We start from the raw sequence: 13,800 nt of genomic DNA, 5'->3' as shown, positions 1-13,800 counted from the left end.
AAACTTATGTTAATGAGATGGATGACACTTGAAGAAGTCTTTAAAAACGCCATCTGTCGTAGTGCTGCTTCATAACTTAAGAATCCTGTTCCTGGCCCATCAGGTACCTGTAGAGTATTTAGCTTTGTTTGCCAGACATAATGCAACTTAACTAGAGGTAACTGTACGTATTTAGCTTACAGGTGTCCCCCGCTTTTTGAACGTTCGCTTTACGAAACCTCAATGTTACGAAAAACCTACATTAGTTACCTGTTTTCGCTAACAGAAGGTGTTTTCACTGTTACAAAAAAAATCAGCACGCACCCCGAGCAGTCACTCTCCCCCAGATTCGGAAGATGAGTTCTAAGGTATCAGAAAAGCCTGAAAGAGCTCAGCATCCTTGTAAATCTCCCCTGCTTCCACATCCTTCCTATAGTGAAAACCTTCCTCAGTCCACTACACCTCCAATCTTTGTATCATCAGCAAATTTGCTGATCCAATTTACCACATTATCATCCAGATCATTGATATAGATGACAAATAACAATGGACCCAGCACTGATCCCTGTGGCACACCACTAGTCACAGGCCTCCACTCTGAGAAGCAATCCTCTACTACCACTCTTTGGCTTCTTCCATCGAGCCAATGTCTAATCCAATTTACCACCTCTCCATGTATACCTAGCGACTGAATTTTCCTAACTAACCTCCCATGCAGGACCTTGTCAAAGGCCTTACTGAAGTCCATGTAGACAACATCCACTGCTTTCCCTTCATCCACTTTCCTGGTAACCTTCAGCAGGACTGGAAAAAATAAAAGCTGAGGAGTAGATTTAATAGACCACATTTCAAATAAAAATAACTTCTTCTTTTGTGCTAATGGAAAATATAAAAACAAACTTGATACTCTGTAGGTAAATAGCCCAGTGCATGATTAAACAAAGATAACAAAAGGTACAAATGAGGTGCACAATGAGTTGAATGAACTAAACTGATTAACTGAAACAGAAACGTGTGTAAAAGTAATCAAACTGAGGCTACGTCCACACTACACCGGATAATTTTGAAAACGAAGCTTTTTCTCTTCATTTTGACCCTCTGTCCACACTAAAGCGGCATTTTCATCCCCCGAAAATGGAGATTTTCAGAAACTGTCTCCAGAGTGAATAAATCTGAAAACGCCTAATATCTGTTGTAGTGTGTATGGGGTAAATGGAGAGATTTAAAAACGCTGTCATGACAACACCACAACAACGATGCTTTTTCTGCTTCTGCTTGGTACTGCGCGAGCACTGCTGTACGGCTGTTATAACACGCAGTCGGTGTGAACGGCGTGAGAGTTAAATTGTAAAGTGAGCTTTTTTGACTATTTAAAAACGCTGTCAAAACGTGCCAGAAAAGATGGCCGCAGCGCGGCATTTCATTGTTTTCTTGAACGCAACCCCCCACGTAACCTAACAATTTCAGAACAGATGGCAACAAGACTGAAACCAGAAGAGTTAGAAATGTACTCACCAAATAGTTTGACCCATAGCTTACTGAATAAATAAGTATACTCACTTTGCCCTGTTTTCTGTCCTTGCTTATATGGAGGTGGTTTACTTATTTATGCAAGTACTTTTCTGACAATAGATGTGTAACAGCCTAATGTAACATTGTATGGAAATACAAGATAACACTGATGCAGACATGTTTTATACATTTAACAAGGTATGATTAGAGATTAAGGGAGCTAGGGCTTTACTCTTTGGAGAGAAGGAGAATGAGAGGAGACATGATGGACTTCAGTAAGGCCTTTGACAAGGTCCCGCATGGGAGGTTAGTTAGGGAAATGCAGTCGCTAGGTATACATGGAGAGGTGGTAAATTGGATTAGACATTGGCTCAATGGAAGAAGCCAAAGAGTGGTAGTAGAGGATTGCTTCTCAGAGTGGAGGCCTGTGACTAGTGGTGTGCCACAGGGATCAGTGCTGGGTCCATTGTTATTTGTCATCTATATCAATGATCTGGATGATAATGTGGTAAATTGGATCAGCAAGTTTGCTGATGATACAAAGATTGGAGGTGTAGTAGACAGTGAGGAAGGTTTTCAGAGCCTGCAGAGGGACTTGGACCAGCTGGAAAAATGGGCTAAAAAATGGCAGATGGAGTTTAATACTGACAAGTGTGAGGTATTGCACGTTGGAAGGGCAAACCAACGTAGAACATACAGGGTTAATGGTAAGGCACTGAGGAGTGCAGTGGAACAGAGGGATCTGGGAATACAGATACAAAATTCCCTAAAAGTGGCGTCACAGGTAGATAGGGTCGCAAAGAGAGCTTTTGGTACTTTATTAATCAAAGTATTGAGTATAAGAGCTGGAATGTTATGATGAGGTTGTATAAGGCATTGGTGAGGCCGAATCTGGAGTATTGTGTTCAGTTTTGGTCACCAAATTACAGGAAGGATATAAATAAGGTTGAAAGAGTGCAGAGAAGGTTTACAAGGATGTTGCCGGGACTTGAGAAACTCAGTTACAGAGAAAGGTTGAATAGGTTGGGACTTTATTCCCTGGAGCGTAGAAGAATGAGGGGAGATTTGATAGAGGTATATAAAATTATGATGGGTATAGATAGAGTGAATGCAAGCAGGCTTCTTCCACTGAGGCAAGGGGAGAAAAAAAACCAGAGGACATGGGTTAAGGGTGGGGGGGGGAAAGTTTAAAGGGAACATGGGCGGGGGGGGGGCTTCTTCACACAGAGAGTGGTGGGAGTGTGGAATGAGCTGCCAGAAGAGGTGGTAACTTCGGGTTCTTTTTTAACATTTAAGAATAAATTGGACAGATACATGGATAGGAGGTGTATGGAGGGATTTGGTCCGTGTGCAGGTCAGTGGGACTAGGCAGAAAATGGTTTGGCACAGCCAACAAGGGCCAAAAGGCCTGTTTCTGTGCTGTAGTTTTTCTATGGTTTCTAAGGGTTCCGGCCTGAAACGTCGACTGTACTTTTTTTCCATAGATGCTGCCTGGCCTGCTGAGTTCCTCCAGCATTTTGTGTGTGTAGGTTGGATTTCCAGCATCTGCAGATTTTCCCTTGTTTATGATTCTATTACTTAAAATGTTACTTTCATGAACAAAACATAAACATTTCTCTGTAACATTTAATTTATTTTGGAAAAAGAAATTTTGGGAATCTAAAGTTTGCTATTTTCTACTGATACAGTAATAAACATCTTAAACAACATTTATATAAAAATATAGGGTGCCTAAGACTATTGCACAGTACTGTACAACTGACATTTTTTTTAAAATAACATGTATAAAATACTTTATCAGGCTAACACAACATTTTCCATGAAATGAAATGTATATCATAGAATATTATTTCACTAAATATAGAACCTACATCATACATGCAAGTTAACATCACCATTAAGATCACATTTCTTCGACTACCTTCACTCAAAGTTAAAGTTGTACCTCTCAGCAGCATCATGAGTAGATATATGAAACATTAAAAATGTCTCTGATGGTACAGATTTTCAGTGATAGATATTTACAGTCAGGGAGGAATATTACATTCCTTTCAAGAACTTATCCAAAGCTTTTTCTCACCCAAACCAAAATAAAAACAAAATATTGATAAAAATTTCTAGAAATATAGTACAAGAAAATGGGAGCAGGTACAAACCATCAGGTCCTTCAAGGCAGCCCTCCCATTTAATATGATCATGGGTGACCTATGCTGGCCTCCTCTTCTCTGCCATTTCTCTATAACCATCTATTCCTGTCAAATACGTTTCCACCTCCGTTTTGACTACTTCTAACGATCTAGCTTCTACCATCCACCAAGAATTCCCTCTGTGAGAAGAAATTTCTACATATTGTATTTCACCTTTAAGTAATCAGATATTTGTAGTTATATAGCCTCTATGGAGATTCTCCTGTGAATGTATACACCCCAATATTTACCCGATCAATTCCATTTAGGATTTTATATGCTTGAATAAATTCACTCCATTCTTCTAAACTCCAAGGAACACAGGCCCAAACTATTTAGACTCTCCTGGTAGGGCAGCTCTCTCATCCCAGAAATTAGCCTATTGAATCTCCTTTCTACAGCCTCCAATGTCACTACATTTCTTTATTGTACAAGGAGACCAAAACTGAGTGCAGTCCAGGTGAGACCTCACTGACACCCTGTAAAATTGCAACAAAACCTCCCCATTTTTAAACTTCAACGTTCTCGACAGAGAAGAGGAACAGCCATGATCATGTATTTGCCTTCTTAGCTGCATGTTGGACCTGCCTGATAGCATTTGTGATTCACGTACTAGAACATCTAGATCATTCTGTTCTTCACTCCCTTGCAGTCCATTTAAGTCGTTATCTGCCTTTGATTTCTCTGACCAAAGTACACGATTTCACAATTCCCCGAATTAAATTCCATCTTCTCTCTCACTCAATCTATCTACAGTATATGCAGGATTTCAATATCCTTTTCACACCATACCCTTCCACCTATTTTTGTGTCATCAGCAAATCTGGAAACCTTACCTTTTTGTTCCTTCCTCCTGGTCATTAATGCAAGCAGTGACCATCTGCAAGCCAAGAACTAATCCTGTAGTACACTAGTTCGTTTATTCCAGTCTGAAAAGGACCCATGTATTCCAACTGCCTGAGACGGTCAGTTTTCAATCTATTATAACTCACTTCCTTCAGTGCCATAGGCTTTTAATAAATGCAATAACCTCTCATATGGCACCGTGTCAAAAGCTTCTTGGAAATCTAAATATTCTACACCTTCAGGTTCCCTTCCATCGCCCTCCCCAATTCCATCCTCAAAGAACCCGAGCAAATTTTGTTAAACAATAATAGAAAGCCAAACAGGCAGCAATCGTGGAGTAAATGTTGGGGTGACTGTACAAACGAAGTACGACAGTGGAAGGGAATTAGTGAATAAAAATGTCCATGCGGTGGGCGCATAAGCGCTGTGAATCATAGCGGGAAATCAAAGACTGGAAGAGTTGATGATCTGAAATGGTTGGACTCAATGTTGAGTCCTGAAAACTACAACGTGTAAGGTGAGATGATGTGTTGTTTGGGAAATGTTACTGGAACTTAAGAGGCCAAGGAGAGAGATCATTGGAAAATTAAAACGCCGGCAATCTACGAATCATGTTTGCTATCTCAAAATCTCACAGCAAAAGTAGGACTTGCAGCGAATTTCGCGAAAATCTGCTGACAGTGAAGTGACTCTTAAGAGCAGGCAAGCTAAATAAAACCATAAAGTTTCCTACCGTTTACTTTAAGATCTGGCAAGGTATTTGTCCGGGGCAGAGCCGCCTTTGGGGCCACTTGAGTGGTCGGTTTAGGGTTTGTTGGATGCGTGGGATTTTCGGTGCTGCCGGAGATGGGGCCGAAGAGGCTCGAAGTGCTGGTTCGTTCCGCGAATTTATCAGCTCGCACTTCAAGCACCGCGCCGGGCGGCCCCTGGACGAGGAACCATCCCCAAACCATCCACAGGGAGACCGACCCCTCCATCGCTGTGGGCAACCATTAAACAACCGCCAACATCCGCTTCCTGCACACCGCCGGGAGGACTGGCAGAGAGAAAACGAAAGATAATCGTCCATTTACCACAAAACGACACCACTTCCACACAAGTTTTGTCAAAGCGAACAAATAAATCACAGCCATTAGTGCTATGCTAATGTGAGGAAACACCTGCTCGTGTTTTTTTTAAAAAGCAATTCGTCAGGAATTTTCGACGGCAAGGAAATTCTTAGTTTAAATTTTAGCATTAAGATAAAAAAAACACACACGTTGGTGGGCTTTTAGATCTTGATTGACTGATTTTTGGAGCCAGGCGGGCGGTCAGGCGGAGGCGATGGTTGCGTCAGAGCGGCGAATGACGCAGGGTCCCCTCCAGTGACGTCGTCAGGGAGTCACGAGAGCGGCGAGCTCGAGCGTGAGCGGTTACAGTTCAGGCGAGGACCGGTCGAGACCGAGGTGCGTGTCCGTGTGAGGAAGATGGCGATCGCCAGGCGGCATTTCGGCGGCGCGACCCACCTTGATCGGAGACTTTGAGCGGCAAAAGAGTTTGGAGGAGCACGCGGGTGGAAGGAGAGCGAGTCGGCTGCGTGGGCCAGCGAGGTCCCATTCGTGTGTCGTCCCCCCACCCACCCTGAGGAAAATCACTGTGGACTGGAAGGAAGGTTGCTGAGGTCCCGGGCTTGCGGGGATGTTCTCGGTTTTGTCCTGTGGAAGACTGGTGGCCAGGGCGGTGTTGGGAGGACTTTCCCAGACGGACTCTCGGGATTATAGTCTGGTTACGGCCAGTTGCGGCTTTGGGAAGGACTTCAGGAAAGGGATCTTAAAGAAAGGAATGTGCTACGGAGACGACGCGTGTTTCATAGCCAAGCACAAGAGTGCCGATGTTTTGGGTGAGCGAGTCACTTATTTTTTTGTTGTTGACTTATTTTTCGGTAGACTAAATCGAAGAAAGGGAAATCCCATGTGAAATGAAAGCAAAACTGGTTCCAGAGTGACCTCTATCATGGCAAAATACACAGGCCTGTTCGATATCATCGGGCTTAGAAAAACTAAATGTAACGAGTTACGGTTGTAACGCCGTCTAAAATGTCGTTTGTCTTTAAATAACCTGTTAACCTATAAGTCACTGTGCCAACGGTCAAGTCCCGAGGTCTCTTGCCATTCCGGGACCAAAGATTGTAGGTAATATTTCATATACGCAAACTTTAACCATTTCACAATCTTGTCCTTTCTCGTTTTAAAAAGACCTACGATCCAAAATACTAGAATAGCTTCTAATTGGCTGAGCCAGTACTCGCCTTTCTTCATCTAGATTATGATATGATATAATTTTGCCGAGGTGTTTGTTTTCACGCATGACCTTAATGTTTTAACTGAGCATTTCAACAGTTAAAATACTGCAACTCAAACCACATATTTTTTCATTTAGGCTTGAGTTCTGAGCATGACTTCCGCATTTATAAATTCAAATGAAGCAGAGTGCATGTTGGATATCAGTTTATATAACTTAAATGAGAATGCTATCGACTTTAATATGAACGCGAATTCCTTCAACTTCGTTACGAAAGTTAATTTCATTTAATTGCATTTGATCCAATGAGCTGAACTTCACAAACGCATTCAATGTTCTGCCGGCCTCGTTGTTGTGGCCATTCCGCAAGATGGAGCAATGTGTGAGCCCTTGCTAGGCCACAAGCAACGGAAAGGAACAGACCGCCCTGATGGCATTCTGACAGCTAATGTTGCCATGGGTCTTTTCCACTGTTTATAAATATCTCATTGACAGTAGACAATTTAAATAACTGCATTTAAATTGCATTCAACATGTAAATGTTCTTTTTCAAGTGCTCTCCCAACTCTTCTCAGTATTTACACAATTTATCTTTTGCACATTTGTCAGTTTATGTTTACATATGGTTTTTCATGTATTCCTTTATCCCCCTGTAAATGCCTGCGAGAAAATGAATCTCAAGGTACTATGTGGTAACGTATAGCTGCTTTGACTTTGAAATGAAAATCGAATTAATAAAGCAAGCTGGGGGAGGCTTTCTTTTATAATGAAGGTCATCAACTCTTACAAAATGAATGAACAGGCTGGATGGGCCAGATGTAAAATCCTTGGCCTCTATTGAGTTCAGGATGGAACAGGAGAGCTGATGTAACTGATCTCCAGCGTTTTGGATACTTTGGTAGCACAAGCAAAGAAATCTAGAATTCACTGATATGCACACTGTAGTTAGCTGGTGGTTCTTTGTGAAACTTGTCAGTTCAGTCTAGCCATGCTGTCAAAAGAAACGGCTAAATATTGTAAAGGATTTTAAAATTCATTTTTCAGGATCTGGTGTTGCTACCACAGCCAGTATTTATCGTCATGATGGGAAGGGGAATTGAAATGGCGAGTAACCATTCTCTTTACGTAGAGAATGGAGGAATGCGGACTTGGGCTAAAGGAGCAAATTTAGTGAGGCTTTTAATCACTAGTTTAATTCAGTACATTATTGTTTCTATGTTCCATCCCCCCTCACTGGTTTTTCCTGTCAAATGCCTACATTTGAGTGCCTTCGGTCTCCTTGTAGAGAGTTTATCTGCTCAAAGTATGATCTCTATTACTAATGACTTTTGATGCCCTAGTTGCTAGGGATCATGGTTGTATGTCTGGAGTCACATATAGGTCAGAACCTATAGGATAACAAGTTGCCTTTCCTGATTTAAACTACTGAACCAGGTGGACTGCTAAGACTCTGGCCACTCTGGACTCTTGCCTCTTCTCGTCTGCCTATCACCTCTGCCTGGTACCACTACTCCTCCCCTTTTCCTCTCCTGTCAGATTCCTCCTTCAGCTATTTACCCTTCCCGCTCATCTGGCTTCACTTATCGTTTTTCAGCTAGCCTCCTTCCTCCAACCCCCACCCCACCTTTTTATTCTGATGTCTTCCCCCTTTCTTTCCAGTCCTGAAGGAGGGTTTCGGCCTGAAATATCGACTGTTTGTTCATTTCCCTAGATGCTGCCTGACCTGAGTTCCTCCAGCATTTTGTGTGTGTTGCTTTGGATTTCCAGCATCTGCAGAATTTATCATGTTTATGATTTGCTATGACACTGCAGGGTAGTTTCATTGTTATCATTAGCTATATTCTTTGCTAGATTTATTTAAATTAATGAATTTAAATTGCCTCGATGGAATTTATACATATCTAGATCATCGATGCTACTGCAGCCCAGAGCCATGTTCCTCTGTGCTCCATAGTTGCTGCAATATTATCATTATCTTCCACAGTGCTTCCTGTTAGTGCAAATTTTTATGCCCTTTAGCCCACATATCTACTTTTTGTATAGTTAACAAAGTTATATTTTCCTAATTATGTAGCTTTTGTGTTTTACAGTTTGAATGTTTCCAACTACAGTCATTCAAAATAAAAACAAAACATTGAAGCTGTGGCGAGGGAAAGGGAAAAGATTAACATTTCAGGCAGGTAGCTGAGTATTGGAAAGAATTGGGCAGAAAATTTGTTCTGATGAGAGGTCATTTATCGGAAACATTTTTTGTTATTCACTTTCCATAGAAGATGTCTAACCTGAGTATTACCAATGTTTTGTTTTTATTTTTAAGATTTCCAGTGTCTGCAAATTGGGTTTCAGCTCCATTTAATCAACACTCCAAATTAAAATGCTTAATTTTAAACAAGCATTCTTACTGCTTTTGGAGGGGTGGGGGTAAACTGGTTACCAAACTTGTGTGCATTCTTCCTGTGTGACTTTTTTTTTCCTATTTCAGTAGCACATACATCTGCGTGTGCTGTAGTATTTCTGCTCCTGACTCCAGCTTTCATACCATGACGATAGTCTGTGACACTCCGCTAAGTACTGTCTTCCACATGTGCATTCTATTTATTACTAATCTCTTGTTTCCTGTTTGCCCATCAATTCTTTATCCATGTCAGTATTTTACTCACAGTTCCATTGCAATGTTGGAGATTGGAGTTGGGAATCCTATGCCTGGCCTGAAAGTGACATGGCCTAGCTGAGGATGCTGAAGTTGGCTTACCCTATCCATTAGACTTTAGAGGTTTTTGTGAAGGTGGCTTTCAGTTGCCTGCTGTAAATAGACCATGTCTCTGAAGTGAAGTCATTGCTGATGCTGGTGAGTCTTCAATTTGTGCTAGATTTCTGCCTTTGCTGATAGGTGGAGGCTGTGAACTGCTCCGGCTGCTGTGCTTTGTGTCTGCGAGCTTCTTGGCGGTTTGCCCCGCTTATATGATGGACTGAGATGGAGGCTTTGGGCCTGCCCTGGGCTGCTCTGGGGATTTGGATCTAAGGACACAATTTGGTTCACTCCTGTTGTTTGCATGATCTGTGTGTTTTTCTTTCTGTGCGCATTGGTTGTTGGTCTTTCTTTTAATTGGGTTCTTTCGAGTTTTTTGCTTTGTGGCTGCCTGTAAGCAGACAAATCTCAAGGTTGTATAATTTATGCATTCTTTGAATCTTGAGACATGAAATGACCCAGATTCTTCCAAGATCATCTTGTGAACATTTAATGTCATGCTCATTTAATGGCAGGGTTGTATTGTTCGGAGAGTTGTTTTAAGTGTTAAGTGAAAGACCCATCTCCCTGATCCTTAAGTGAGCGAGCCATTAATTTGGGGTTGACTGTGATTGTTCTAAAGTGTTATCTACACACTGAAGTTGGAAGTGTTACGTTTTGGAATGGAGGTGAGATAGTTTGAACTGCTTCTCATTTTGCTTGTAGTTTAACTCTGCTACAGCAGGAAGCATGGTGGAGGTGAGGTAGAATATTGTTGAGAGAAAAATTGAGAATTAATATAATGATACTGCCTTACTTGACCCCATGCCACACTGCAATTTGGTCCCCAGTGAACTCATCACTGAGGATCACTAATACATTGCCATCGTGCAGATGTAGCGTGGACACAAATTTTTAAGGCAACCACAGTCTCTCTCAATAGACAGCCAAAGGCTTTTGTGAAGTCAATGAAGGATGTTTTAGTGGTAGGTGGTGCTCCTTGCAATTTTTCTGCCTTATTGAAAACTGCTGATGGTTATATATGCCCTTGCAAATTAGAAGCAAGTAGTTCACCCAGACCCTTAAACTTTGCTCTGTTGTTTAATACAATCATGGCTGATCTGATTACAATTTTAATGCTGCATTTCTGTCTGACTGATATTATTTCACCCCCTTGCTATCTACCTCTGCCATCAAAAATATTCAGACTGCTTCTATCCTTTTGAGGAAGAAAGTCTTAAAACCTTATGATGGAAATAAAGTAAGTTTGAGGATTTGGGTTAATGAAGAAGGAACACTGCAAGGTTACAGCAGCATGTACACCTCCTCCCTCACTACCATTCAGGACCCAATCTTTCCAGGTGAGGCATCATTTCATCTGCGAGTCTGTTGTGCTCATCGACTGTATCCAATGCACCCAGTGTGGCCTCCTGTATACCATTGTGACCCATTGTAGATTGGGAGACTGTTTAGCTGAGCCCCTACGCTCTGTCCACCAGAAAAGAATGGAATTTCCATGTACCCACCCATTTCAGTCCCACTCACCATTCCCATGGCCTCCTTTACTGCCGCGATGAGGCCTACTCAGGTTGGAGGAGCAACAGCTTGTATTCCATCTGGGTAGTTTCCAACCTGATGGTATGAACATCAATTTCTCTATCTTCCAGTAGTGGCACATTCCCATTCTTCCCCTTCAACATTCCCCATTGCTGTTTTCCCTCTTTCAACTTATCTCCTTACCTGCCCATCACTTCCCTCTGGATCTCCTCCCCCTTCCCTTTCTTCTATGGTCTTCTATCCTCTCCTATCAGATTCCCCTTCCTCTACCCCTTCATCTCTTTCACCAATCAATTTCCCAGCTCATTATTTCTCCCTCCCTCCCCCTCCTGGTTTCACCTGCCAACTAGTACTACATCCTCCCCTCCCCCCTCCACCTTACTCTGACTTCTCCCCTTCCTTTCCAGTGCTGATGAAGGGTCTCAGCCCAAAATGTCGACAGTTTACTCTTTTCCCTGGTTGCTGCCTGACTTGCTGAGTTCCTCCTGCATTTTGTGTGTGTTGCTAAGGTTACAGCAGGGTATTTTGTTAATGTATAGTAAATGACATGAAGATTAGCAAAACAGTAAGACTAAAATACAGTATAAAGATAAATGAAGTAACAAATCTCGTGCCCTTTTGCTTGCTGGGGACTGTCTGGCTTCATGGCTGTCAGTATGTCTGAGGATCTATCCTGGACCCAACCTAAATACAGCTACAAAGAATGCACAGCAGTGGCTATAATTCATTAAGAGATTGAGGAGATTTGGCATGTCACCAAAGACACTCACAAATTTACCATGGAGAGCATCTAACTGGCTGCGTCACCAGTATGCGGGGGGTGGGGGGGGCTACTGCACAAGATCGAAATAAACTGCAGAGAGTTGCAAACTTAGTCAGCTTCATCATGGATCCAGGATATCTTCAAGGAGTGATACCGCAAAAAGGCAGCATCCATCATTAAGGACCCCCATTACCAACCTGAAGGTTGCATGATTCAGGAACAGCTTCTTTCCTTCTGCCACCCAGTTTCTGAATGGACATTGAACCCATGAGCACTACCTCACTACTTTTTAATTTCTATTTTTGCATACTTATTTATAATTCACATTTATTTCTCTATGTATTGCATTGTACTGCTGCTGTAAAGACAACAAATTTCACGACATAGGCCGATGATATAAAACCTGATTCTGACAGCAAGGATGAAGAACTTGAGAGATCCTTGGCAGCAATCACATTTCTGGTTTGAAGAGAAATCTGATGAGCTTGCTCACTACCCATGCTGTATGTTCAAAAAGCCCTGCTTTCCTAATCTACAAATATATGCTAATTATATTACTAAAGCTAGTCAGTTTTAATGACACATACGTAGACCATTCAGTACATTGTCAAATGAGCCAATGTCACTCATTGCCACAAAACAAATTTATCTTCTGCTACATTTCTGCTTGTTTCAAGGCCTCTTGGATCCTGTGAATCAAGGCCGCATGATTTTTTTAACTTCGTAATACTTGCCTGCTCACTCAGCACTGAGCAGACAACAATTTAAGTAAGTCTATTTTTAACCCTTTCATTACAGACTTGCTACCCACTGAAAGAGATTAATCTCTTTTGTCGTAAATATGTGATCTCTTATTTTTAAACACTTAACCTTAGTTTCATATTCTTCCATAAGAGGAAACATCCTCTCCACATCCACCCTGTCAAGACCTTTCAGAATGCTGTATGTTTCAATCAAATTTCATCTTGCCTTTCTAAAGTCCTTGAGGTGGTAGGCTGGTTTGTTCAGCTTTTCTCTAAGACAACTGTCCATTGTGTTCCAAACACAAACATATTGGATTTTGTTACTGGGCATGAAATATTTTTGTGATTAAAAATCCTATTTAAAAAGTAATCCTTGTGTGAAATAGCTATGTACTAGAAGTGGCTTATTGAAAATTGCATTTAATTACAGCTGATCAAATTCTGAAATTACAATTGATGGCTTTCATTTGATAAGAGGTTACTTTGCCTTCAAGTCTGCTGGCTCAGAGAATTCCCCCACCACCCACCCCCCAATTCCCCTGTGAGCCTTCTGGATTAAAGGCAGTTCACAGTAGACAACTAACCTGCTTTGGGATGCAGTAGGAAACTGAAGCACCTTGGGGAAATGCATGCTGTCATCGGGAAAATATGCAAACCCAACACCAGAAGATTGAGCATGTGCTAGTGGAACTGAGAATAGCAGCTCCATCTGCTCTGCCATTGTGGCAGATTTAGAGGGATGGGGGGGGGGGTGGTTCTTCATAACCCCTCTTATGAATTGCAAATGCATTCCCATATTCTTAACTATTTGTGTTCATGCTTTATTTGTTAACTTTATATTCACTTCATGACTATTATCATAAGGGTTGAAAACAAAATCCTCCAAAATGCTTCAAATCTTCCCATTCTCGGAGTTGATGCAGTATGTTCGGCAATATTTTGAAGTTAAGGAATTATGTGAATATAGCACTTAATAATTCAAAGAAGAAACAGTCTTCATTCCTTAATGTAAATTGCAAGCAATAATCAGTTTGAAGTTAAAAGGACAGCTTTGCAAACGGTACTGTCTACAGAGCAGAGGCTGCTGGCCCACAGCAGGAGTCTGGCTGCTCAGGACATGGTTTGCAGTGCAAAGTGATGGTGAAACGTTCTCAATTACATCAGTCAAACGTAAAACAATGCGGTTATGTTAATTGGGCTACATCA

The 13,800-nt window shown here is 41.7% G+C and overlaps 2 protein-coding genes across 4 annotated transcripts in view; one reads left to right on the top strand and one right to left on the bottom strand.

Annotated features, from left to right (window-relative positions):
- The window catches only part of LOC134338630 (tectonic-1-like), a 47,859-nt gene extending 41,985 nt beyond the window's left edge, over positions 1-5,874 (bottom strand). For all 3 annotated transcript variants that reach the window (XM_063034624.1, XM_063034623.1, XM_063034625.1), the window contains exons 1-2: positions 5,782-5,874; positions 5,257-5,559 (exon numbers count right to left, since the gene is read on the bottom strand). In XM_063034624.1, the coding sequence (XP_062890694.1) occupies positions 5,257-5,500 (244 nt within the window). In that variant the 5' untranslated portion in view covers positions 5,501-5,559; positions 5,782-5,874. The remainder of the gene's footprint in view (positions 1-5,256; positions 5,560-5,781) is intronic.
- A 9-nt stretch (positions 5,875-5,883) lies between these two features.
- Positions 5,884-13,800, top strand: part of LOC134338631 (protein phosphatase PTC7 homolog) — a 34,774-nt gene continuing 26,857 nt past the window's right edge. The window contains exon 1 of the mRNA XM_063034626.1: positions 5,884-6,402. Within this exon, the coding sequence (XP_062890696.1) occupies positions 6,201-6,402 (202 nt within the window). The 5' untranslated portion in view covers positions 5,884-6,200. The remainder of the gene's footprint in view (positions 6,403-13,800) is intronic.

This window comes from Mobula hypostoma, chromosome 27 (genome assembly GCF_963921235.1).
Source record: "Mobula hypostoma chromosome 27, sMobHyp1.1, whole genome shotgun sequence".
In the NCBI taxonomy this organism is placed as follows: Eukaryota; Metazoa; Chordata; class Chondrichthyes; order Myliobatiformes; family Myliobatidae; genus Mobula; species Mobula hypostoma.
This window is presented reverse-complemented; position numbering and strand designations above follow the sequence as displayed.